The sequence below is a fragment of the Ooceraea biroi genome, chromosome 1 (assembly GCF_003672135.1).
Source record: "Ooceraea biroi isolate clonal line C1 chromosome 1, Obir_v5.4, whole genome shotgun sequence".
In the NCBI taxonomy this organism is placed as follows: domain Eukaryota; kingdom Metazoa; phylum Arthropoda; class Insecta; order Hymenoptera; family Formicidae; genus Ooceraea; species Ooceraea biroi.
In genome coordinates this window covers 18,822,463-18,848,850 of record NC_039506.1, presented here as the reverse complement: position 1 = coordinate 18,848,850, position 26,388 = coordinate 18,822,463, and the positions used below count along the sequence as shown (strand labels likewise).

General features: G+C 42.8%; 4 protein-coding genes across 13 annotated transcripts in view; 2 read left to right on the top strand and 2 right to left on the bottom strand.

Moving 5' to 3' along the window:
- The window catches only part of LOC105278018 (protein roadkill), an 86,103-nt gene extending 79,427 nt beyond the window's left edge, over positions 1-6,676 (bottom strand). Inside the window, exons 1-2 of one of the 2 annotated variants that reach the window (XM_011336801.3) lie at positions 6,146-6,676; positions 5,438-5,502 (exon numbers count right to left, since the gene is read on the bottom strand). The gene's annotated coding sequence lies outside the window, so the exon portion shown is untranslated. Of the gene's footprint in view, positions 1-5,437; positions 5,503-5,848; positions 6,033-6,145 lie in introns of those variants that run through there. The other variant, XM_011336802.3, reaches the window with a different exon arrangement.
- Positions 6,677-6,953: 277 nt separating this feature from the next.
- On the bottom strand, positions 6,954-10,860 carry LOC105278020 (origin recognition complex subunit 2). 2 transcript variants are annotated; one of them, XM_011336805.3, is made up of 9 exons: positions 10,511-10,860; positions 10,240-10,314; positions 9,086-9,319; positions 8,718-9,007; positions 8,425-8,639; positions 8,213-8,345; positions 7,887-8,127; positions 7,349-7,579; positions 6,954-7,248 (listed from the first exon to the last, which is right to left on the bottom strand). In XM_011336805.3, the coding sequence occupies exons 1-9, from the start codon at positions 10,614-10,616 to the stop codon at positions 7,049-7,051; spliced, it is 1,725 nt and encodes a 574-aa protein (XP_011335107.1). In that variant the 5' UTR covers positions 10,617-10,860; the 3' UTR covers positions 6,954-7,048. The 2 variants fall into 2 exon arrangements, with proteins under 2 accessions (XP_011335107.1, XP_011335108.1); XM_011336806.3 differs by lacking the exon at positions 10,240-10,314.
- A 1,697-nt stretch (positions 10,861-12,557) lies between these two features.
- LOC105278021 lies at positions 12,558-14,058 on the top strand. Its single transcript, XM_011336807.3, has 4 exons — positions 12,558-13,059; positions 13,134-13,247; positions 13,326-13,482; positions 13,579-14,058. Exons 1-4 carry the CDS (start codon positions 12,856-12,858, stop codon positions 13,773-13,775), a joined length of 672 nt encoding a protein of 223 aa, XP_011335109.1. The 5' UTR covers positions 12,558-12,855; the 3' UTR covers positions 13,776-14,058.
- A 1,366-nt stretch (positions 14,059-15,424) lies between these two features.
- Positions 15,425-26,256, top strand: LOC105278023 (alpha-protein kinase 1). 8 transcript variants are annotated; one of them, XM_011336814.3, is made up of 16 exons: positions 15,425-15,524; positions 17,471-17,552; positions 17,687-17,987; positions 18,199-18,340; positions 18,469-18,588; positions 18,702-18,961; positions 19,188-19,294; positions 19,626-20,285; positions 21,758-21,946; positions 22,236-22,582; positions 22,765-23,073; positions 23,403-23,664; positions 23,847-23,909; positions 24,001-24,266; positions 24,405-24,552; positions 24,660-26,256. In XM_011336814.3, the coding sequence occupies exons 3-16, from the start codon at positions 17,758-17,760 to the stop codon at positions 24,665-24,667; spliced, it is 3,111 nt and encodes a 1,036-aa protein (XP_011335116.2). In that variant the 5' UTR covers positions 15,425-15,524; positions 17,471-17,552; positions 17,687-17,757; the 3' UTR covers positions 24,668-26,256. The 8 variants fall into 8 exon arrangements, with proteins under 8 accessions (XP_011335116.2, XP_011335110.2, XP_011335117.2 ...); XM_011336808.3 differs by having other exon boundaries at positions 24,405-26,256; XM_011336812.3 differs by lacking the exon at positions 15,425-15,524 and adding an exon at positions 15,545-15,683 and having other exon boundaries at positions 24,405-26,256.
- Positions 26,257-26,388: the final 132 nt, after the last annotated feature.

The following is a 26,388-nucleotide window of genomic DNA, read 5'->3' as shown; positions in this document are numbered from 1 at the left end:
TCCCCCCTAGTCCGTCAACCCGCCCTCCCGAACCCTCCCGCGGCCCATCGCCTTTCCCCTCCCTCTCTCGCGTGCACCCCCCGCGCATTTTCCGAGTTCCTGTATCTCTGTGTGCCGTCGCTGAGTATTGAGCGGGGTGAATGCTCTTGCGCAATGCTCGTGCACGTACAGCAACCCCGCAACTCGACCTCGAACGGGGGCTCCTTCCTTCGTCTGGGACGACTGCCACCCCACGTCCCTTCCGCGGTCGAGAGTCGGCCCGTTCCATCGCGATTGATTAATCGAGCGTCCCCGCGATACTCGTCGCGCGTTCCGCGCATGAAATCGGTCGATATCGGTGCCCCTCCCGCTTCTCCCGTCGCTTGCCCCGGAAAATCGAGTAACCAGTGAAATCGGTAGAACTTTGACCAGGAAATTCACGCGGCGGATAATTGATTGCAAGCGAATTAGGAATGATCGCGCGCGGACAATTTTCTTATTGGCCTGCCATTTATTATTTTTCGGCGACGTCGTTCTTTCGGTCTTCACCCAAAATAACGAGCGGAATAAGCGTCGTCGGAATTGTTAGCACGCGTGTCCGCCCCGTGAGAAGACGAGGGGCCGGCCGTTGGAGCTGTTGAAGCCGTTTGGGCTCGGCGAGGGAGAGGAGAGAAGAGGAGGGAGAGCAGCAGTCCAGATAAAGCGCGCGCACACGACGACGTCGACCTAGCTCCTCGCTCGTTAATAGAGCCACCGATGACGCCACACGGCGGATATTAGATACGAGCAAAACTAGTTACACGAACGTTACTTCGCACGTGCACCATGCGTAGCGATCGGGGAGAGAAAGAGAGAGAGAGATACAGATAGATAGACAAAGAATGAGAGGGGAGCAAGGGAGAGAGAGAGAGAGAGAGTGACAACGACGACGAGCCTTGACGAGGGAATTGCTAACCGGTGATCGGCGCGGCGATCACGCTGGAAAAATGATTTCTCGGTCACGCAACGTGACACGACACGTAACAAAGCCACGAAGTAGCTAGGACAAAAGCTCCGTGTACGTGCACACGCGTATGCGTGTGCGTGTGTGCGTGCATGCGCTGGGTGTCGCGTAACCAATCCCATTTTTCAGGCGAGAAATTCTTCGACAAGCTCGGCGAGTCGAGAAGAAAGATCAGAAAAAATCGGATGGCGCGCGCGTATTGTGCGCGTGTCGCAATTTGTACCGCCGATCGTAAACGTCGCGACGATTGGAGGCTTCACTAAATTCCGGTTAATTTAATACCCGAAAGCGACGTGCGTTCGAAAATAACAGCGAAAGGATCTTTCGTCGTCCGGCCGTCCACGTATCGGAATTTATATAACGCACGAAATTATTTACCTACCGGAATTAAATCCGAATGGTTTTACATTCCGTTTTTTAGTTTTCTTGTTAATTGAGGGAGAGTTCATTACGGATTTGTTGAAGAATCCATAAACGAAACGTTCTGCATGAAATAACATTAGGGTACGCTCGAAGGAACGTTGTCTCGAACGACAGTTGGCGAAAGACGAGCCAAACCCTTTTCTCTGTCTCCTGACAGTCTCTTCTTCGACCTACGTATGGCCTCGATAATAATAATTATGAAACTTGGCCGCGATAGTGAAAGTATCGCCTCGTACAGGACGTTTCATAATCAGGCGCGCGCGAGCGAGCGAGCGAGCAAGTGAGCGTCCTCTACCGTCGAATTCGAGTCGTGCGAGGCGAAAGCAAATCTTTCCCTCTGTTCGTTCGTTCGTGCATCAAATCTCCTCGAAGGAAGGTACCGAGCGAATGGTTTTCTCGAGGAATCGTAGCTCGGAGAAATTAGTTTGTCTTGGCAAAAGTGAAATCGACGAAACAGTCGTGGCGGCGTTACCTGAAGGAAACGCGCGCGCGATATATATATACAGGGTGTCCCATTTTATATTTGTCAGTAAAATATTTCGATACGACGTCGTTTCAGAGAAAAATGTTTCAGACAAAAGTTATATGGCTTCGAGGGGGCAAGATGATGATATTCTCAATTTAATTGTAGATGGCGCCACTTTCGAGATTTCATCATGGCGGCCATTTTTTTAAATGGAAGTCGATTTTTCTCTCTAAGTAAAAGTTGTAGCTGACAATGAGGCGAATACAACGGTTTTTTGTTTTTTGAAATTGGACCATTTTTCAGTGAGTTACAGCGTTCCAAAGTATACTGTTTTATAATTTAAGTATACACATAAACCAAATCTTGTATCGAAAAATGTTTCTTACAAAAGTTTTATGACTTCAAGGGGGACATAAGATGCTGCCACTGATTTGACCTTGGGTGCACCTGTCAAGGTTTATGTGAAGGTTAACTTTTTTTTTAATGGATCTCTTTATTTCTCATTATACAGTCTTGTAGCTTACCTCGAGAGCTTTTCAAAACACTATAATAAAGTATTTTTTCGTTAAATATTATTCGAGTTATGAGAACTACAAGTTACAATACTGCCGGCATTTGCATTACCCAAAGTGTACCGTTCTATCAACTATCCTACTTTTAGCGCTACCCAGGAACAACGGCGTGGACGTAGTAGGTTTCTGTTCCCTTCGGGGTGCTTTATTAATGTGAGTCCCCTTGCCTCTTACAATCGGGGTGCTTGTTTAATGTGAGTCCCCTTGCCTCTTACAATTGGGGTGCTTTTTTTCAAGATTTGGTTTATGTGTATACTTAAATTATAAAACAGTATACTTTGGAACGCTGTAACTCACTGAAAAATGGTCCAATTTCAAAAAACAAAAAACCGTTGTATTCGCCTCATTGTCAGCTACAACTTTTACTTAGAGAGAAAAATCGACTTCCATTTAAAAAAATGGCCGCCATGATGAAATCTCGAAAGTGGCGCCATCTACAATTAAATTGAGAATATCATCATCTTGCCCCCTCGAAGCCATATAACTTTTGTCTGAAACATTTTTCTCTGAAACGACGTCGTATCGAAATATTTTACTGACAAATATAAAATGGGACACCCTGTATATATATATATATATATATATATATATATATATATATATTACACGAAAGTAAACTTCGTGATTTTCGAACTTTCGTGAATTCGAAATTGCTCGAAATCGGAAATTCCGTTAGATCTGACGAAAACGCCGGGAAGCATCTCTCTTTGAAAGCATAAAGCGATGAAACTTTCCGAACGATACTTTCAAGTCATTTAAAGTTTGTTGTATCATTGCCTGAAAATGTTAATGAATGTTTCCTTATCCAATCGATACTCAGGAAAGCGATGGCAGATGAATGATTCTAAATGAATGAGTCAGAGAGGATTTCTAACGCCTACAAGTTGAAACCGTAACGACGACGACGACGATTGGAGGACGGAATTACTTCCGCGCGCGCCTCAAGGCGGTTTTCATAAAACTTAGGAGAAATCTCACGCGCGATTCGATCTTGAACGGTCATAAATTTGGCGTCACCCACGCCGCGGTACGTGCCGCTAGAACAATTTGACAACTTTCACCCAAGAGAGCGTGCGCGAGGTATAATTCTCCGTCCTCTGTTTAAAAATCAACGAAACCACTCTCCCCCTCGAGTTATTATCGTGAGAGCAACGCGTCGCGACAAAGTGAAAACCGACTGTGCCTCTGAGCACTCGATGTTCTCATTAAGAATATCATTATTCAAGATCGAACGATACGAATTTTCTGAAAGCGCACTGTAATATATTATCTCGTCGTTTGCCGCTAACACGAAGAATCCAATTTTACATAGCCCATAAAAGTATTCTAGCTACGCGATAGGTAAAATATTACATAAAATATTACATAAAGTCTGTGCATTACATAATCAAGAGAATTACGTCCGTGTAACGCGTAGCATATGCCTCTTGCCACTGAATTATTTTGCAATTCAATGTGTAGGTATCGTTAGACCACGCGGTGAAACCTCCGCTCTCCCGCCATCTACAGGCACGTGTCCGAAATGAACACTTAATCGATATTAGAATTTTCCCGCGATGTTGATTTGTTAATTATTACCAAATGGCTCTTTGCGTCCAGCGATAATCGAAGGGTAATTAAACGAACCCTAAACTTGGCCGATCGTCGGTACAACGGGCACCGTATCGGTAACGAACGCGCATCGGCTCAACCATGTGCGAATTCTACGTTACATAATCGACGAAGCAACATTAAAGATCTTTTTTTTACGAAAGATTTTTGCATATTAAAAGACTTGAAAATACCTGACGAATGTCAGTTGTAATTTACACTATCGTTTCCGACGCGACAGCTCCTAATCCTCGATGAACGATATCGATCGCGCAAAAAAACGATTCTTTTAATAAAAAAAATTTTTTTTACTCTCGACACATCGTCGGTAGAGATGAAATAGACGGACGTGCGTGACCTCGACGAACGGGGCGGCGATTGCGTCGGGACGTCGGTCCTAATTCACCACTGAGCGCAAACGCGTGCAATATCTCGAATTTCGCGCTGTCAGTCGACCATCGCGGCGTATTATGCGCGACGAGTGTCGTTCAAAACACGCGGCGCACACGTGTGAAAACGAAGCGGTGTCCGATCCGCGATTGAATTTCGTGGGACTTGGAGTGCCCGAAATTGTGCTTCAGACCGACCGCGGATATTTCGACAGTCCTCTCGATGCGACTACGTTCACACGGCTTCACGCTGCAGCGCGGACGTGTACGGATTGTAAATTTTATTTTCCGCTAAAGAGAAGATTTTGTATTCGGGCGCTTCGGGATTTTTATGCGTTCGCTGAATTGTTTAAACTCTAAAATCGAATCTTTAACTTATACTATTTATACTATTTATGAAGAAATGTTGTAATAATATCGTCGTTCTTGTGCTGCGTAGATACGCAGGTGCCTGGCAGTTTTCTTATCAATCGCAGCATTTCCGCAGCGGCAACCGTAATAAAGAGTAATCATATCGCGCTGCTCAACGACACACAAATAAATAAATTTTGCAACTTGATAGAAGTAGAACACGTCTAAAATATTGTTTCGTGTCCTCTCTCGCAACGATACGGAATCTACGTAACAAATGTTATGCTACAGATGCCAGTCTAAGCGACAGAAATATGACAAATATTTTCAGAGATTTGATGCTCGAATGTGCCCTGCGCTGTCGGACGGCGCAGACGCATACCCAAGAGGAAATCTACTAATTACACATAGCTGTGCACAGCGTTCTCTTAGATACAGTGTGTAACGACAGCAATATGTAACACGAGGCCTGAGGCAAACGCCAATTAAAACCACAGTGACGGTAGATGATGCGCAAGCAGAATCTGGCTCGGCACAGCAAGGACAACGAACAGTATTTAGAGCTCTGCCACTCGGTTTTGGCAGCAAAGCTGGGTAATTCGACTTCCGCTTCGCCATTTCCCTTCCGTCAAGAGGCAAAAGTGGTAGTAATCACGTCACTCACCAATGCACGTGCGACGCCAGCAGCAATCCGACACAGCAGCATAAACGACTTCGCAACTGCAAACTCTAAAAGACAGAAAGAAACGGACCTTGCTTTATTATTTGCTACCACAATCGCACTTATCTTGATTCGAGATATTGTATAATATTTATAACTCGATTTACACTCGAGCAGCAAACGTGCAAATAATGAGAGAGAGTGAGAGTGAGACAGAGACAGACAAAACGCATAACCATTGCCTCTACCCTCGTTAAACGATACAACTTCGTAAACCGAACTGAATCGTGACGGAACACGACGTGCATACGTTTACCATGCGACAACTTCGCATCAATGGGAGCGTTTACGAAAGGTATCGCCCCTCCCCCGAAAAAAGAAACAAAAAGAAACCACCCAGGGAAAGACGTCCACCTTGTGTCTGCGGAATCCGTGGGCCCCACGCGACGGACGAACGCGGTCAGAGACCGGAGGTGGTCCGGCAACGACGCGGCGAGGGACGTTCGGCAGGCGGACGTCTCTACGTCGAGCGCGCGGCGGCGCGTCGCGAATATTTCGCAAGTGACATCGCGCATTTCTCAGCAGAAAACGCGGCCGCATGCCGCTGCTGCTCCTCCATGACTCGGCGCGGTTCTCTCTCTCTCTCTCTCTCTCTACGCACGATCAAGCTAATCCGAAAGTCAAGGTTGCGCGCGCGCGCGTCCGGCTTACCAGCGTGAGGTCAGAGCGGTCAAAGGACAGATTGTTTACGTTGACGACGGATCAGCGGGGAGTCGGCGGTCAGCGACGGCTTGCGACGGCTTCGTGCGTGCTCGCCGACGGAAAATGTCGCGGCGGAAATTTTATACAACGCGATGGGCACGAGGCCCGTCCCTCCCCGAGGGAGAGCTGCAAGCGCGCGATACCACGAACGAATCGACCGACCGACCGCCGGCGTCGGTCGCGACTTTCGAACTGATCGCGATTATCGAGATCCACGCGATAGCGTCGCGTGGATCGCGCCCGAGCGTTCGACGGAGCTAACCTAACACCTCGTCCAGTTTCGCCTTCGCACCGACGGTTCTCGACGGATCTGTCATCGCGAGGACGGCGATCAAATCCACGCGCGGGCACCGTGTCCCGCTTATCGCCGCTAATCACCGTGCGGCCGCACTTTCCCGCACCGTCGGCTCATTTCTCGCACCAACGACGTCCTAACGTCACGACGCGATTGGCGCCTTCGTTCGACTCGCGCCAACTTCGCGACGGCGCCGCGTCTCGCTACATCTGTTCCCCGTAGCTGCTCTACTTACACTTTCTCTACTCAGAATCAAATACGAACGCGTAATCAAGAGAAAATGATGAAAACTGAGAAGTCTGATATTGTAAGGCAACCTGGAAAAGAGACGCCAGGTTCTGACCCCCAGTAGCACGTGGTGGGATGGGATTTAGGGAATGAGAATGGTCTTACGACACACACAAGCTACGTATCGTGTCGCGTGCGCTCGGGACGCCGGGCATAATAATTTTTTTTCATAAAATTATTAAATTTAATATTTATTTAACTTAATGATATTATAAAATCACACATGCTTCCTTAAACTCTCAAGTCCAACGATTTATTACGGTTTATTTTTATGACCCATGTTGTTCCATGAATTGTTTAAGAAGACTTTTATCGAGAGGAATCGTAACGTGCTCGGCACCATCGAACGTGCGCTTAGTCCGTACTAATTTGTGATCCACAAATTCGGTTAGTTGCGCTCGCAGTGCCAAGTCCGAACTGACCAGGAACTGCTCCCGAGCCGCGCGATATAAATCTTTGAACGGCATACCTGTGAATAATTACGACGTAATTATTATATGGAGACATTATTGCAATCAATGTACGATTAATATTATGTACATACAAACTATAGAACTATAGACAGTCACCTGTAAAATTACCGCTGCTGTGGTTCAGTTGATATTTCACGAGGATCAAATAGATGGCTCGAGCGTTTGAAGTGAGAGAGAGGAAGACGTTCTGAAGGGAAGACGAGGCGAGCGCGCCGCTTCGTTGGACCAACAGAGAACTTTCGTACGCGGTTTCAGCCTGGTATGGCAGTAATGTCGTTGCATCCCACCAGTAGAAGTTAAACTTTGCGCGTTTTGTATGATCCCAAACTGAAAAAAGGAACGCATTAATGCTGTTACGTTAGATATACGCATAGTCTCTCTCTCAAATCTTTTCGCTTTATTTTCAAAACAAGAAACCTGGATCGTTACACAATATTTTGGAAACTTTGATGTCAACACTTGGAAAGAGGACAAAGCTGAAAAACGGGGAACTAGATTTCAATCTTGATTACTTCTTTCACAGCGGTAAAAGAGAAGACCAAAACTTATGCTACTCGTGCATAACTAATAATTATAATAATAATTACTAATAATTAAGAGCAAACCAGCTGTAACCCAGCCAAGATAAACTTACGAAGCGGTGCGTTGATGTGATCGACAGACGCTATAATGTGAATGTTGGGAATCGCCGCTAGACTGGCAAGGACATCCTGGGCCTTGTCGGAACGCAGCATCAGCCCATCTATATTATGAATTATTAGGTAGAGTCGATCGTCCGCATTCTCTCCCAAGACTCTTTCGATAAGCTCGAGACAGTCGTTAGGATTTGTCGGGCAGTCGAGATCCAGCAAATCCACGATTAGGCTATCGAGTATCTGAAACAGCATATTAATTCCCGTTAACAAATTCTTCTCATTAGTGAAGAATTTTTGATTAACTGAACGCGAGCATCTTTCTTACATCCTTGACCGTTAAACTGGGAAAAAATCCATTAATAACCAATGTAGGATGGTTTGCCACGACCTCGTGGTGGAAATCGTTGATTAGGTTCCTCTTCGAGCCCAGACCATAGAGCAGAAGGTTGTATCCTTCCCTAAAATCTCACACGCAGCTTAGGACCTCAAGTATCAGATTGGAAGGTGTCTTCAATAATGAAACTGCTCCGTACTTACTCCATTATGAAGTGCCACGTACGAAAGAACGATTTGCAATTTTCCGTTAACGAACATATACGTCTTTTGTGTACCCCGGAAATGTGATTTTCGTTCGACAACAGTTCCTCTAACGTCTCTTTAGTGAGACGACCGCTGCGCAGCCTTCCCAAGGTACGATCGGACGTGACCACCTTCTCCGATTGGGACGCAAAGTATTCGTCAGTTTTTATGTGCTTTAAATACGAGTAAATATAATTAATAAAATATAAATCACGATATTGTCTATAATTATTATTATTATATCGACTTACATAGTCTTTGCAGGCAACAGCCTTGCACCTCCTGGTTGGTCGTGCAGGTGTACTCGGTACTTCACATTTCGGCGGAGCCTTTTGCACTGTGTCTCGTTTGATTCTTTTCCTGGCCTCGTTCTCTCTCTCTCCCGCATCGGAACTTTCACTGTCTGTACTGCTCAGAGACTCCTCATCAGATTCTGAACTACCTTCGGTATCATTAGGTATGTACTCGCTGTCCTCCGAGACACTTTCATCACCACTTGAGTGCACATTAGGCAGGTATTGCTTTCGACCAACTGCTGTGACTAAGAAAAATTGAAGAGATAATGTGTATTCATAAAACTTGATATCGATTATTTGATTAGCTTATTAAATAGATGTACCTTTCTTACTGGCACCCTTCAGAAAAGATTCTTTCTCTTCTGGACTTATTTTAATATTCTCAAGAACAACCTTCAAAACTGGAAGTGTCTTCAAGCTTCTTGGTGTCACGCATTCGTGGAAGTTGGTACTCGACGATCGACATTCATTGGCTTTCAGTATCATACTGTCCCTCTTTGTAGGTGTATGAAATCCATAGAGTTTTCGTCCGCTTACGTCCTTCTTAGAAAATAACGCTAAGAAATTAAACAATTTGAGTAACGTTAAGAACGTTAAATCTTGTATTTAAATATACAGGGTGTCCCGGGTTTTAACCGACAAACTGCGGGAGCATATTCTACTAGTGGAAATAAGAAAAAATTCTTATATCGAGTTTGCTTAGAAATGCTTTATTACAAAGTTATAAACCAATATTGAAAAGAAATACGAGATAAGTAACAACGGAACATAGTGTAGAATTTGGAAGGTCGAGGATGTTTATGTTACGTGTATTCACATGTATTCATGTTCACTATGTTGAAACGATTCAGTATGATTGTTACTTTCACAACAGTAGCCGTTAGATTTCAATCGTCGTGTCAACTAGCAATTACTATCAGAATGCCAAAAGTGTTTTCAAATGAGGAATACACTGATATTCATTTCGTGTACGGATTCTGTGACGGAAATGCACGAGCTGCCGTACGAGAGTATCAACGTAGATTTCCTAACAGGAGAGTACCAGATAGATTTAAAGCAACGAATTACTAATTCAGTTACTGAGATGCAACAAAATTTTCAGGAATGTCGTACTGTAACAAATTCTGTACTACGTCGATGTCTAGCTTGTATCGATGTGCAAGGACAACATTTTGAAATGCGTCACTAAATCATTGCGTAGATAATTTTTATTTTTGTGAAAAAATCCGTTGTTACTTATCTCATATTTCTTTTCAATATTGGTTTATAACTTTGTAATAAAGCATTTCTAAGCAAACTCGATATAAGAATTTTTTCTTATTTCCACTAGTAGAATATGCTCCCGCAGTTTGTCAGTTAAAACCCGGGACACCCTGTATATACATAAAATATTTACATATGATTTAAGATATTAAGTAATATTAAACATAGAAATAATGTATTATAATGTAATATGATGTAACAGATTATTGATTACTGAGAGGTTTTTGCACATCTTCTTCTACATCCTCAAGCTGCTTTTCTATTTCGTCTCTTAATACATTACTTTGTGCTGCAAAATGTCTATACTTTATACAATTGTAACATGCAGATGCTTAGATATAAAAAAACAAGAAATGTGAGATGTAATTTTAAACAAACTATGACAAATGAAATAGAAAACATTATTTAGTCATAAATTATCTATTTATCGAATTAAATTACGTATGTACGTTTAATATTAATAACTTTTGTTAATATAATCTTACAAGATCTCTCGTATGTTTCTTCGTCGCTGTCCTCCGTATACGTCTTCCGTACAAAAGAAGAAGCTTTTATACGTGAAGATCTTCTTAGATTTTTGGAAGAAGACATTGTTCTCGTATATTGATACGAATCCTCGTAACGATTAAAAGTCTTTACGTATACGTACTTCGAAGAATTAAAATACAACACCAAAAACAACTGAAAGTCTCTCTTTGCTACTCTTTTGTCGAAATTCTACCGTTTGGCGCCATAACTTCTGCTTTGATGCATGACATCAGAGAGAAGCCCGAGAGCGGTCACGCTCGCGTTTTAACTGTAACGCTCAAACGTGGACATATGCGTTCCACTTGACGCTCCCAACGCTCGCGGCGTCATTCTATCTTTATTCAATATTCAGTGAGCAATAAAGACAGAATCACTTCAATCACTTCAATGTCCACGTTTGAGGCGTTACAGTTAAAACGCGAGCGTGACCGCTCTCACGCTTCTCTCTGATGACATGCAACAAGTAGCGATATAGTCCAACGAATTATATGCTTAGAGACACTAGAAGTAAGAATCTGGACAATCTTTGGTTTTGAAGCAAAATGGCGTCGACAGTTACCGACTGTGGAGAGTAGGATGCGTTCAGTTATTCACTGGCAGTCACAGAGATTGATGAAATTGATATTATACCACGTGTAAGTAACTATTATACCATGAATTAAATGTAATGTTAATGTTAAATGAACTCGTTATATAATGTCAGCGGTTATATTTTGTCCAGAATTTCTAAGATGAATGTTATTTGCATTAATTGTTTAGAATCTGCAGGATCAAAAACGTATGATCCTACTATAAAATTTTCCAAATTAGTGCAGCTTAAGTGTTATAGGACAAATACATTATTTTTTGTCAACAATGCAACATTTAATTACTTTTACCAGATGGAAGTCATCTTTCGACGATACATTCCATATTTAAAAAATGTTAACTATGACTTGATTACATTTTTCATTAATAAAATGGCACATCTGCACTGTAATGTACTTAAATCCTGTCATAATATTTCAGATGTAATAACAAAACGCTTTAGATTTAGGATTAAAATAGAATGCGCAAAAGGGCGTTTAAAAACACCTGTATTTAATAGCTTAACAATGGCAAGGCATTCTATTGTTAAATAAACATATTATTTTATGTTGTTAGTAGTATGTTATTTATTTCTCGAGTCCAAACCTTGCCACGCGCTCATGGTGTATGAAGTGATGTGATAGCGTTGATTGGTTCCGCCATTTTGCTTCAAAGCAATCTACGGCCAATGAAAACTTTGACAAGATTGTCCAGACTCTTCTAGTGTCTCTAATATGTCTCGCTATGGTGCGCCAAAAATACGTTCGCGTTGGACACGCAGCGAACGTATTTGCGTTTTGCATTGGTCGAAATTTAATTGTTTGTCGAAGCGAACGCACTCTTAAGCCTATTTTACAATGGCAGTAAGCAGAAAGAAGTGAGAGTTCCCATTGCTCAGTTTTTGAAATAATCTATTTCGATTGGTCCTTCTTACTGCTTACTGCCATTGTAAAATAGGCTTAAGAGTGCGTTCGCTTCGACAAACAATTAAATTTCGACCAATGCAAAACGCAAATAAAGTGGTGTCTACAATGAGATTTTAAGGCGTAAGATTTAAGAAATTGACCAATCAAAGTAGATCATTCTCTTTGTATTCGATTGTGATTGGTCAATTTCTTAAATCTTACGCCTTAAAATCTCATTGTAGACACCGCTTAAAGGCCATCACACATAAAATTCCGTAAGGACGTAAGACGTAAGCGTAAGCAAATTGACCAATCCCAATGGAGTATTGGCTCTCCATAACCCCTCCAGAGCCCAATACTCCATTGGGATTGGTCAATTTGCTTACGCTTACGTCTTACGTCCTTACGGAATTTTATGTGTGATGGCCTTAAGGCCTCCACAGACAAAATTCCGTAAGACGTAACGTAAGGATTCGACCAATCGCGTTGCTCGATTCGGCCGTCCGTAACCGTAACGTAAGGATTCGAGCAACGAGATTGGTCGAATCCTTACGTTACGTCTTACTGAATTTTGTCTGCGAAGGCCCTTAATAGACACAGCTACGGCCTCTAGTTGCGCTCTTCTTTCTAACTCATCAAAAGATCCAATATTTTTGAACTCTTCGATTTGTTGTTATGCGTGTTTTATTATAAATTACAACTCAAGATTGACGGAGAGAGAGAAAATTGACAAATAATGCCGAACTTCGGGGAGTTATCTTTTTATTAAAGGAAGAAAAGGGTAATAACATACTGCATTGCATCATAACCTGTATTGTACCGTGCTGAGAATGGAAGACACTGTGGAGACTCCGCGTCCGAGTCCGAAACGCAAATCTGATAAAATAAACACAATGACAAAATTGCCCAGTGCAACCAGCACCCCTGCGGTGAGCAACGGAGTCGCACAATTAAATGGCAGTGCCAACGGGTTAAACTCTATTACGCCACAGAAAGTATCATCACGCAGGCTAAATCCACCAAGACCGCATAATGTAAAGGACTTATTAACTAAGAACTATAAATGTGTGTAATCGAGTATAATTCTATATTCTTTTGTATCTTTCAGATAGAAGAATTGGTTCGAGTAGAGAAATTAAATGCCGAAGATGCAACTAGCACGTTCAATCTGGAGGACTTGTCAGACAGCGAGGATGTCTGGATTATGGATCTACCCAGATTAGTGAGTTATAACATATAGCAGTGCGGGTTCTCTGAATGTTTCAAGATCATTCAGGCATTTATGGTTTCCCCTTCATAGATAGACCCACAAGAGCTTTACGGTCAAACGATAATTTTGGGTGACAAATCGAAATTTAAAATTAAAGGCGAACGATACTGTACAGTAGCTCACGATAAAAAAGACGATGTTACATGTGTTCTCAATGTCGGGAAGGAGGTACTGCAATATAAGACTAGTAAGTTTTTCTGCTCATTAACAAATCGAAGCAAAGGGATTTTATATTCTTTCATGACATGCGAGTTAATTTTAATGTGTGTTTTTGCCTGTGCAGTAAATATCAAATCGACTGGTTCGTTAACGGTAAGAAGGAAATTACCCGCAGCAGTAAAAGTACAGCCGGTACCTACGGATAACTCTGGTGTGCAAGTTCCTGATAATCTGAAAAGAAGACATCCATTGTTTGGCGTTATGCGGGAACACAAGAAACGAATGCGGAAACGTAGCTCGCGATCTTCTTTAAACAAATGAAGAAAGTGGATTTCTGTTAAACAGACTGGAATGATTTTAATAAAATGTAAGATACTTTAGATGACAATTTTTTTAATGAAAGATTCTCTGTAAAAATATCAATTGATCCCTTTTGGTCGTAATGACTACAAGTTTATGTAAATTTAAGTCTATGTAAGTGTGTAATATTATGAGCCACGTGTTCACTTGTACAAATATTCATAATACAAATACAAATAAGGATAGATAATTGTATCAGAACAAAATGTCACCTGTACAATTAAAATTATTCTATATATTGGAACTGCAGTTTAAAAACATCTTTAACAATTACTTAAAAATCTTGTTAAATAGCGGAAGTTGCGTCAGATGATTTACATGGAATTACTGTTTGCTAGGTTCAAGTATACTCCCAATTTATAATTTTAATTATTATAAACTTTTGAGAGTCCAATCAAAAACGATAAATTTATTGTATCATAGTATAAAATATTACCTGTACATTAAAGCATTCGATATATTAAAATCTTAAAAACATATTTTTTAGCGATCAATCTCTAAAATTCCATTTACAGTTCAGACGATTTTGCGCAGTTGCCGATTACGCCTGGGCGCTATCTACTTCCGCATATTCAATAGATATGAATTGCGAGGAGAGGCTTTATCGTTCATACACGAGAAACAAAATAAAGCAAATCAAATTATCGCTTGATGTATGCGATGTATACTTTTCATTATCAAACAAAACGTTCATTAAGGGGATGCTGGAGCTGCTAGTGAACTTCTTCGCGATGGTGCTGCCATCGCACAATATTTGCACAATAAAATGTTTTTTTACAAAAATTTGGCAATTTGTACGCACAAAATCGCTGTTGAGCGGTGTTTGGACACAATTAAGGAATATGAGACTGCTTTTCGAAGTGACTTTAGAAGCGTCATAAAAGAGAATTCTGTGTTTTCCTTTAGGATTAGAGGTTAGAATACAGGAGAACACAGAATTCTCTTTTATGACGCTTCTAAAGTCACTTCGAAAAGCACCCTCATATTCCTTAATTGTGTCCAAACACCGCTCAACAGCGATTTTGTGCGTACAAATTGCCAAATTGTTGTAAAAAGCATTTTATTGTGCAAATATTGTGCGATGGCAGCACCATCGCGAAGAAGTTCACTAGCAACTCCAGCATCCACTTAAGGGAACTATTTTTTCACTATAGCGATGGTAATTGCAGTTTCGAAAATTCTCTTTATTGCTTGTGCAGAATAAAAAATCCTTTTCCACAAACGAAGTATAGATAGAAAGAAAGCCCGCTCTACAGGACTTTATATTCAAAATGGAAAAAAGTTGGAAAAGACAAATGCAAGTTTTTAACTTTTTTCCGTTTTGAATATAAAGTCCTGTAGAACGGACTTTCTTTCTATCTATACTTCGTTTGTGGAAAAGGATTTTTTATTCTGCACAAGCAATAAAGAGAATTTTCGAAACTGCAATTACCATCGCTATAGTGAAAAAATAGTTCACTAGCAACTCCAGCTTCCCCTTAAATTATAGACGATTGTTCAATTCTAACCTGCAACTTCTATTCGACCGCTGTCTAGTGATTCCGCGCGGCATCGTTCCATTCGTTCCCACGACGCCTAGGGTAAATCCACCGCGGCGCGCGCGACATCCGCTCGTGCGCGATCGCGGCCGCGCATCCGACCACGGACCCTGGCGCAGTGTAGAGAAAAATTCACAGTGGCGAGAGCATTGTTGGTGGAGAAGTGAGGCGAGTAAGTAAATAAAGTAATCGTGCGGGCGTAATTCGGTACTGTGTGGCGGCGATGCGCGTACGGGCTCGGTGAACCTGGCCGGCGGTTCACCGCGACGCTGGACGAGTTTCTCGTGCGAAGACGAGGGATCGCGAGGAAGAGCGACGGGTGTTTTGTTAGGTGCTGTCTCGCGATTAAGGTTAAAGTGAGCGCGGAGGTATCGGGCATAACTTCACGCAGCAACCCTCTGGCGGATGGGTAAAGGAATCTCGAGTGACGTTTACGGCACTCTGAACGTCGTCGTCGTCGTCGCCATCATCACCGTCGTTGCTGTCGCTCGTGTCTTTCTCGGTCGCGCCATCGCGATCGCTCGCTGCGTTTACATAAACGCGAATCGGCCGTCGGGCACGTCTCCTCGTGCGCGTTGTTTTCTCACGACCCTCTCGCGCAGCTCGCGTCATCGTTTCTCGGTCGCCCAGCTCCGAGAGTCAACGTGTCGAGGAAGACGACGGCGTGCAAGGAGGGAGAGACCAGCAACAAAGATCGGGAGGAGGAAAAAAAAAGAAACAAGAATCCTCTCGAATGCGAGGTGGAGAGAGACGGTGCGATCGGTGGTAGCGACGTCGGTCGGCCTCTCTCGCTCTCGCGTCGGCACCGTTTTCGCCCTCTCTGTCATCGCTCACCCCTCCCTATCTCCCTCCCGCGAATCAACCAACCAGCCAGCCAGCCACCCGCTCTCGTCCTCGCTCTCCGTCCCTCTCGTACTACTCCGTCGTCGCACTGCCAGTCGCGTTTTCCCCCTCGGGATTCGGCATCGCGAAACGTCGAGGGACCGTCGCCCTTGCGTACTCCCGCGTCCACCACGACGAGGACGACGAGCAGGACGAGGACGAGGAGGAGCCATCCGTCGGAACGAGGTGGATTTGCGTGTCATGCCCCACCACGGTCGCCGTCCGCGGTGGATTTTCGCGCGGTCTCTGTTATGGCGTAAAGCAGCGCAGGCCCTCTCACTCGCGCCCGTTTGACGTTTCTCGCGCTGACTCCGTCGGGCCTCTCGCGGACGCCACCAACAGCTGTTTCGCCCGATCGTCGCCCTCTCGCACGATCTCGCGTTTCTCGTCGCGCACGTAGGCAGGGACGGGGAGGGAGCGAGAAAGAGGGAGACGGAGAGGGGGATCGTGAGAGAGACGGAGAGACATAACGAGGAGAGACGGAGAACGCCGAAGAGACGGTGACCCTCGGTGATCCACCGTGTGCACGGGACACTCTTTTCTCGTCCGTCCGTCATCGCCATCGTCCGTCGCCGTCGTCGGCGACTTCTCGCAAGAATCGGAATCCGTGGGGGTGCGAGAGTGGGACGTCGTCGTCGTCGGCGGTCCGTCGGTGAGACGTCGCGCCGAGACCCACGTTTCCGTGCGTGTGTAATTGCGCGAGAATTCCGGTACGTGCGTCTCCTTTGTTCGCTGCACCTCTCGCCGCGCTCTCTCTCTCTCTCTCTCGCGCGCGCTCTCTCGCCGTCATCGACGCTCTCCTTTACTCCTCCTCTCCCCACCCTCTCCTCCTTCCCGATCTGACAGCTCCTGTCAAAACGGAACTCGCGGTGTGACCCATCGTCTCGTGAGCGATCTCTCGTCGCACGCTCTCCCTCTCTCCGTTTCCTCCCTCGTACCTGCCCCCGTCGGTGCGTTACACCTGTTTGGTTTGTGTACGCGAAAAGTGCAACAAAGTGCAGCCAGCCGGGCGAACGGAACGGACGGTTTCGGTGCCTTCCGTCTCGCTCACGTCCATCTTACGCGTCGCGTTCGTTTCTTTGCCGTCGCCGCCGCTGCATCGTCGGCGACGGCGGCGCGGAACGTATACGTCCACTGCCACGCAGAGACCGAGAACGCCAGTCGCGGACCGCGATGCGATTCGCCTCCGCGTTTGTCCGATGGTTAACGGTTTGCGGGCGCGTCGATCTGTTTCAGATTGGATTTGGATAGCAGCGAGGTGTGAGATAAAGTCGCAAGCACTGTCAATTACTTAATACCAGGAAGGTAACGACTGCGTGTAAGTGAAGTGAGGCTTTAAGGGGGAATTTTAGAGGGCATGCTCGTTTCAGCTGGACAATGTCATTAATTACCGTAGAATGTAGGCGTTTCACTTTATAAGCGCGTGACCTCTTTGTTCCGTTTGATTTGCAGAGTTTGACAGAGTTTGAATATTCGTGATTTCCCGTCGTGTTGACCGTCGCAACCAGCTGTCGGCTACGAGGATGTCAGTATTGAATCAAAGCGGCGAGGATGCGATTGAGTGTCCTCTGTGTATGGAACCTCTGGAGGTGGACGATCTGAATTTCTTCCCCTGCACCTGCGGATATCAGATATGCCGTTTTTGTTGGCACAGGATTCGTACCGACGAGAACGGCCTCTGTCCCGCGTGTCGGAAGGCCTATTCTGAAAATCCGGCTGATTTTAAACCCCTTACCAAGGAAGAAATAGCAAGGTATCTATAATTTATTCTATCGAACTTCTTATCTGATATACCTTAAAAAAATATCAAAATTTTTAATTGTGACGTTTATATCCACATAACTCTATAATTGTATCATAGTTTTGAATTGTAATATTTATATTTGTAATTTATACACAGTATTATATTATGTTAATTTACTGACAAACGAATTTTCTTTCTCATTCCGTTGCGCTTGTTGCAGATTAAAAGCTGAAAAGAGGTTGAAGGATCAACAACGGAAGCAGAAAGTTACAGAAAATCGGAAACATCTAGCAAATGTGAGAGTAGTACAAAAAAATTTAGTGTTCGTAGTAGGATTACCAATGCGACTGGCAGACGCAGATGTGAGTATGTTGTGACGTACGCTCGACTTTTTGCGAGCGTTCTCAGTAAACGTGTACACCATTGCAAACACCGTTTCCCCGTGAGACGCGGAGGGACCACGATATCTATAACGCTTCGCATGCTCTAGGTTTTAAAGAAACACGAATATTTTGGAAAATTTGGGAAGATACACAAAGTCGTAATTAACCAGAGTACTTCCTACGCAGGGTCTCAAGGCCCCAGTGCTTCGGCTTATGTTACTTACCAAGTGAGTTGCTTCGGAGTTTACTTCCAAGCGTGGAATCTTTTTTTTCCTCTATTTGTTTTGTTTACTATTTATTACTTGTAAATGTGTCTTGTAACGCTGTTGACTCGCCGCAGCGTCAAGAGGATGCACTACGTGCTATAGAGGCTGTGAATAACATTGTTGTGGACGGGCGGACAATAAAGACGTCATTGGGAACGACGAAGTACTGTTCGCATTTCATGCGTAATCAAGCTTGTCCGAAGCCGGATTGCATGTACCTGCACGATCTTGGGGACCAGGAGGCGTCGTTTACGAAGGAGGAGATGCATCAGGGGAAACATCAGGAGTACGAGCGCAAGCTCGTGCAATCGGTACATGCATCCTCAGTGCAACGGTACGATACTCGTCTCGCAGAACTAATTATCATAATAATTGCATTCTTAATAATGATTTTATTGATTTGTAACAGCATTACATATTAATCTTATTATAATATTACGATAATATATTATACATTTTATTAATTTATTCATACAAAGTGCGCATTATAATTATATTGTTAATATGTCATAATACATATTCGTATGTAATTGCAATTTATAATATCCTTGATCATGCAGGAAACCGACACCATCACCACCTGTAACGGGCAATATCGTTAGGGAAAGTACTGTAAACTCACAAACTAAAGAAGCGTGGCCGTCGTTGCAACCGGGACAGACAAATAGTAAGTCCAAACAATCGTCAAATGCCGTATTAAATCGTATTAAATATTATGGACAAAGCGAACAATAAGAAATAAAGACTCGACCAGTCTGGCAAAATTTATTTGTTCTGGGCCTTGATCGAAACGTCGTGTGCCTAAGAACGAATAAATTTTGCCAGACTGGTCGAGTGGAAGGAAAGTCTTTATTACTCATTTATCCTGGCGATACAAACTTGGTACACTTTGAATAAGAAATAAATCGTAATGGTAACAAGAGGGAAACAAGATAATCGAATCTGACGAATTTGGTAGAGACTTCGGACATTATTACGTGTTGGTGTTCTGTTGTCAGGCTCACAGACCAGTTGTAAAGAGGTATCACCACCTGTGCAAACAAGCTCGCAGCACAACGTGACGAGCGGAGGCGGGACGGTAGTTCAGCAGAGTCACGTATCTTCCTCCGGGGTGCCCGTGCACCAGCAGAACAACAACAACAAGGGTGAAAGTGGTATGGGTGTACGACGGGGTAAAAGTAACAGCGAAAGTAAGGCTCAGGCAGCTCGGAACAAGCATAAAAATAGTCAAAACAAAGAGAAGCACAGTACACGTACGACGTCGCGGTCCGAATCGAGCTCGATCAATACGCAGAGTAGTTCGCAGTCGCAAATCACCGGGCAGAAGGACGTTAGAAACTTTTCCGCCGATGCGAACAGTGATATGTTGCAAAAATTGGGTAACAAGTGCAAAATAGAGCAACAGCAACAACAATCACAGTCGCAGCCACAACAAATTAGCAAAACATCAAAATTAGTTCAATCGCAGCCTCACGAAGTTAAAGTAAACGGTGCGTTACAAAACGGGGAACGCCGGCATTCGGACAGCGAAACGGATCAGCAGCGCGAGGGTAGCACGCCGGCGAGCACGATCTCGAGCACGGAAGACTCGAACGTAAATCACCAAGCCGAACATTTGGCTGAATCGAGCGAGGAAAGCAATGGCGCTGGTCTTTTAGGTGAGTTCCTTCCACTGATCATTATCGTGATCATTTCTATGTATCTCGAATTTTTAAGAGACTAGAGGTTATCGATTGTACGAGTTGTAGACGAGTCTTTAAACGAGACGAAGAAAGAAACACGAGTAAATACCCTAACTGAATTAAATTATTTGAATTAAACAATTTGTGACCTGTGATGTACAACTTAGCATCGTTCGAAACATTTAAAAAACCTTTTTATATTATCATTACTTAAAAAAAACTGATATTAATAATTATACATATAATATTATAATATAATAATTATATATATATCATATTATAATATTATAAAAATTATGAGTTATAGTTAATCAACAGATAATTATAATGTTACAATTATCATCGATTTCATTATGACAGTTTCAAATGTAATGATATTAAAAGATTATTTTTATTGACCAATTTAACATATTGAACGGATGACAAGTTATTTGATAATGCATACTTTTTGTACAGACGAAGTATATCTTATATACGTATATGTGTATATATATATATATATATATATATATATATATATATATATTTTCTTCATCAATAATTAACTTTAAAGCGTTTAGGGGTCATTATGTGATATCAATTTACTACAAAAGAATTATCATAAAGTAATCTAAAATAGCGTATGAAAGCGTGATGATGTCATATTAACAAGGAAGAATTCTATATTTTTGATATAGCAGAATGTATGATGTAATATGTGTTTCCAAATTGGTTCTCTGTACTTTTTCCAAATTATCAAAATTGAAGATCTGTTATTGGAAGTCAGAAAGCATTGTATCCATCACATTACTGATGTAATCAGAATCCAAATTAGGCAATTATGACACGGCATAGCATTAATTAGAGCGTCTGTAACGAATTACGAGCAATTCAAAAACAAGTGTGCCTATTCCTTGCGTCGAGTATGTATATCGTAGATTTGAGTTGAGTGCAACACACAGCAATAACGAGCAGCTCTAAAGAATGGTTACGGCATAACTAAAGGATGTACAAAGGCATATTTGATTTATATTTGAGCGCTGTAGATTACTTATTGAGTAGTTATTGATATGCCAAAATAAAGAGAATTCTTGAAAAACAGTAGTAGCCGTTTTTTTGTGTTTTGTGTGTATACATATATACGATTATTAACTTTGCTCCTCATAGAGTATGATGAGATAAGTGTCGGCGTGGACTTTCGCGAATTTTACGAAACGTGTGTGCCATGGAATACGCATCGTATTTTTTTGGTCCAAATTGTTCGAATTCCAAATCATCTAAATCTCGACTTACGTTCCGCTCGGACGTGTATCTTATTATTGCAGAATCGTGACAGCTCGTTTGAATATTTTGTTGTTGCGAGGGTCGCTGTAGCTTGAATAGCTGTTTATTCTGGCATAAGAGCGTAGAAAACAACTTTGACAACGCGTCCGTGTAGTGTAGAGAAATTTTTTGCGTATTATCCCTAGGTTCGTCTCCAGCTAGCACAAATTCATCGCAAGGTGCCAATCAACCACCACCACCGGGGCTACACAACGGATCACAAATGCAACTCAATCACCGGTCGATCTTTCAGACGGACAATAACAGTTTCTTCAGTTCCAACACCTTCCAGAAAATACCAACCACCACCTCAATGCCATCCAATTCCCTCGCAGGCATGTACAATACTACAAGCCTTTTCTACGCCTAGTCTCTTGCGCTACTCGCTGTTATCTTTCTCGTCTTTTTTTGTCTTTTTCATCTGTTTGAAATATTTAAGTATCTCCAAACTCTGGACGGCGTCTCATTTTTGCGCGTGAGAAGCGCACGTCCTTTAAAGGTTTTAGGATTGATCTGGCCCGCTCTTGTCACCCTGTGTCTCTCTGCACGCAGCTTGTTGCGATCAGAGAGGGAGAAAATAGAAAAGAGAGAAAAATGATCGATGAATTGTATTCCGGTGTGCAGCGAACGCAAACCTGGATTGGACGGGCACGGGAGTGGCTGCGATACCCGATTCATTGCCAACGGTACATTCTAGCGAGGATTGGCAAGCGGCGTTCGGCTTCCAGCCGGAATCGTCGCGGACGAATCACGTTATACCGAAGTCCAGCCCTGCCGATTCGCCCAGGGTAACGTTCAACTCCGAGGGTTTCGTAGATGAGGAAGTTTACATAGGCGCACCACCGTACACCGCCACCATCACCGAATCATCGCCTGGTACCTTCACGTCTAATTTACTCGTAAATTCACCCGCGTCTAAATTTATGGCAGACTTTCAACAAAATTCACTACAGCAAAGGCTCAACATGCAGGTGAGTGTAACGACAGTGTGAATCTTTCGAATTATAAAATAGCGAATGTTGATATGTTAATGCATTTGATGTTGATACGTTAACGTCTCTCTGCATTCGTGTATTCAAAAATTGTTGTCGAAGTACGATTTTTCATAATGCCTTACTAACATTGTGCATGCGTGTATGTGTAAATGTCCAAGGCTCAACAGAATCAGGAAAATTGTGAATATATAAAGCAAAACGGTCACGCCACTATGGAAGAAGTCCGGAATCATCGTGATGCAGGCTCAGATGTGAAACCCGACGACGATTTAGGTTTCGATCCTTTCCACGAGACGCAGAAAGCATTAGCCGAACTAATGGAGAACGAGCTGCAGATACAGCAACAGAGGATATTCCAGCAACAGCAGCAGCAGCAGCAGCAGCAGCAGCAGAGAGAACGAGAAGAGCAGAGCAGGGTGCAGCATCAGCAGACTCTCGCGAGTCTTAGCCAACAACATTTTCCGCAAGTACGTGTCACAAACATATTCTCATGGATGTTACAAATTTATGGATTTCTTATTTTGTATCGGTACAATTAATGGAACTCTCTTTTTGATCTCTAAGACATCTGAAATAATCAAATGATGAATATATAATTTAATGATTTATAAAAGATATGCCTTAGTATCTTAGCTAAAAATAAATGTTGTATAATTCAATATTTTAAATAAAACACAGTTTCGTGTTTAACAATATGTCGCTATAATCTTGCTATATAATTTTATTTGTATTTGTATAATTTAGCATTTTATGAGAGATGTAAGCAAGGATCAATCATGAGAATAAACATTTTCAGGTTGCGCACATAGCACACTTGCAGCAGGCCCAGCACTTGCAAAATCTCCAGGTGCTTCAGTCGCATTCCCTCCTGACGCGTCTTCCACAAAATTTGTTGCAAAGTGGCGCGCAGAGCCCGGCGCAGGGCACTGTCGCGGCGGCCAATTTAGGACAACGCAGCCGCCTCCCGCCACCAGGATTTCCCGGTTCCACGCCGAATCACATGAATTCTTTCGGTCTCGGTATACCACGGCCAGCACCAACGAACAGCGCTCTCTCTGGTTAGTGCTTTCCCAATTGTTTCATGCGTTTGGAATTATGTATAACGCACGTGAGAGAAGGAGGAGTTATATGTTATTATATTATTTATATTTATATTTATTTTTATTATTATTTTATTTATTATTATATTATTTATAGTTATATATTATTATATCTCTGATTTATTTGCTCAATGTTACAGGAACGCAACCACCTCAGCAAACTGCGTATCTCCCAAATGGAAGTCCGCTTCTCAACACGCAAAGTAAATAGCTCTTTCACATTTTAATCCTCCAAGTTTAATACTTTACGTACATTCGCAATTTTCAATCACGCAATCAATTTCCCAAACGCAGCTATCGGCAAGTGCGCGGGCGACACTATGTACACCCTGAAGGATTGGTGCGAGATCAACAATCAACAGCAGCAGCAGCAGCAGCAATTCCATCACCAGCCGTTGCACCAGAAGGGAGGATGGAACAATAATTTCGGACCTATCACAGATTGGACTACGATCGATCCAGCCATAGTTACCTCGTCTAGACCTCTTCCATTCCAAACTACCAGCACGTGGCAGTTCCCCCACATTCATCCTCACGCCGTGACTCATAATGCGCAACAGGTAAAGAAGAAGATTGTGTTTTACGACTAGCAGTTTTTATCAGCAGCTCAAATCGACTGTTCGTCACGGTAAAATAAAAGTATGCAGGAACGTTTAGTTGCAAGCGCTCACGTTAATCGTTTAACATCTTGCGCGCAGGAACAAACCGCATCCGCTCAGCACTGGGCGATGCAACCACCTCCCGGCTTCGCCGCGCCCACGACCGCAGGGCAGTTGAGCAATCCGCAGCAGAGCACAACCGCGCAGCCGCACACCAAGCTCATCTCCACCGGATCGGAAATCGAGAGTAAGTTGGTCGCGATCAAGCTCCGTGCAAACTGAAAAAAAAAGCAAAACAAATTGACCTTATGATGTGTGCGCGGTATCGAAATATATAGGGCGTCTATATTGCAGACCTGTAATTCTTATGCGAGGCGAGCGAGTCGAGGCGTCATAATGTTTCCGGAGAACGTGGCAAGATTAAATCCTTGAATGAAGAAATGAAATAAACAGACAGACAAACAAACAAAAATTATTCCGACAGTTGATAACGTACGTGTTTTTCCCGACACCTCCATATCGTTTTATTTGAAACCCACGATTTATTTGTGCGAGTTACTTACTCGAATAAAATATCGGAATGTGTATATATATATATATATACATATACACATATACATATGAATTAATTCGTATTCTTCGGCGTGAAGATCATGCTCTGCACACTCCTCCTTTGCGATATTGAGTTTGAATTATACAGCGAAATTAGATTTTGGAAGGTCGACTACGTCATCATCACAAAGTTCATGTAGGATCTGACGTGCATCAAACGAGCGAATTGTTCCTCGGCTAAAGAACGATCGAGTGATTCATGCAAACTGCGCAAACTTCCTTTCTGGGTCGCGAATTGACACTGCTGAGAAAACATATTGAAGTGAGAAAAACGCGATATCGGTTGCAAGCTCCAGATCGACGGAGAAGAAGAAATGGATTGAGTCAAACGTAACGAGATTTTTTCATATTACTTGCTTCTTTCCGTCTCTTAATCGTGTAAAAAAAGCCTGTTTTAAGCTAAACTTAATTGCTTCGGCAAAGAATTGTCATCAGTTTTGTACCTCCATTTAACGACATCGTGTATTGTTTTATACTTTGCTATTTTACGATACTCTTTATTTGAAAAATGTGATTCGTATACGCGTTTTCCTACGACCTCGAAAGGCAAGATTATATCTCTTTTTTTTTTTTATCATTATCTTTAGTACAGAAGCGCAATAATTACAGTGAAAACGGCGTAGCGTTTTGTTATCTTTGCATGATTTTTCTTTGAGCGTTTTCTTTGTCGAGACGCGAGGAAGTATGATACGTGGCGGAACCGCTGTCGAAAGAAGAGAAAAGCCTAGCTTAGGATCTGCTAACTTAGTTTTTATAATTATTTTAACGAAGATACTCTCAGTTGTACCGTGAATTGTATCAATCGAACACACACCCACACGTACACAGCAGCTGCATACACACACACACACACGATTCAGATCATAAATTATTCCGTAGTAACCGAATGATTAAGGATACATCTCCCAGCCTGAGTAAAGCTATTGACGATGACGACTGAGGAAATTACGCAAACGGCTGTCCGTGAAAATTAACGACGCGACAATGTATTTTATTTACGGAGTGCGGAACGGAAAAATACGGAGGGAAATAAAAGAAAGAGACGTGAGCGAGGAAGGAAAAATATACATTAACACACGATGTACGATAAACGTTGCGCGAGAGAAACGTCTGAGCGATGTACCACGAAGTGTACATACATACGATCGCGATTTACGTCGAATGACAGTTATTCCCGTGGCAGACGGTTAATTAAACGCGCGTCTGCTGCTCTGAGAGCGAATAACGAAAGAACGTCACACATATATAAGAGAACGAATGAGATAATAAGAAAAAAAGTACTATATAATTATTATGAAATCTAATTCAGTAAGATAATCGAGAAATATACGAAATATGCGAAATGAAATCTCTGTGGTAGTCCTGTTTCCATGTCTCATTCCCTGATTATCAATCTCCACCTACTAGTTAGCTCTGTAATTTTTTAAATATATTTACACCATTTTGTAGATTGCAGGTGTGCCGGTCCCAT

What these genes read in the sequence shown, in the direction of transcription:
- LOC105278020 (XM_011336805.3), bottom strand. Translation starts at nt 10,616, where the DNA reads ATGTCTTCTTCCAAAAATCTAAGAAGATCTTCACGTATAAAAGCTTCT. An exon ending in AGATGTGCAAAAACCTCTCA is followed by an intron (nt 9,320 to 10,239) that starts GTAATCAATAAT and finishes TTAATTTCTTAG; the next exon opens with CGTTATTTTCTAAGAAGGAC. An exon ending in ACGTGGCACTTCATAATGGA is followed by an intron (nt 8,346 to 8,424) that starts GTAAGTACGGAG and finishes GTGAGATTTTAG; the next exon opens with GGAAGGATACAACCTTCTGC.
- LOC105278021 (XM_011336807.3), top strand. Translation starts at nt 12,856, where the DNA reads ATGGAAGACACTGTGGAGACTCCGCGTCCGAGTCCGAAACGCAAATCT. An exon ending in TTATGGATCTACCCAGATTA is followed by an intron (nt 13,248 to 13,325) that starts GTGAGTTATAAC and finishes TCCCCTTCATAG; the next exon opens with ATAGACCCACAAGAGCTTTA. An exon ending in GGTACTGCAATATAAGACTA is followed by an intron (nt 13,483 to 13,578) that starts GTAAGTTTTTCT and finishes TTGCCTGTGCAG; the next exon opens with TAAATATCAAATCGACTGGT.
- LOC105278023 (XM_011336808.3), top strand. Translation starts at nt 17,758, where the DNA reads ATGTCAGTATTGAATCAAAGCGGCGAGGATGCGATTGAGTGTCCTCTG. An exon ending in ACCAAGGAAGAAATAGCAAG is followed by an intron (nt 17,988 to 18,198) that starts GTATCTATAATT and finishes CGCTTGTTGCAG; the next exon opens with ATTAAAAGCTGAAAAGAGGT. An exon ending in CGGCTTATGTTACTTACCAA is followed by an intron (nt 18,589 to 18,701) that starts GTGAGTTGCTTC and finishes GACTCGCCGCAG; the next exon opens with CGTCAAGAGGATGCACTACG.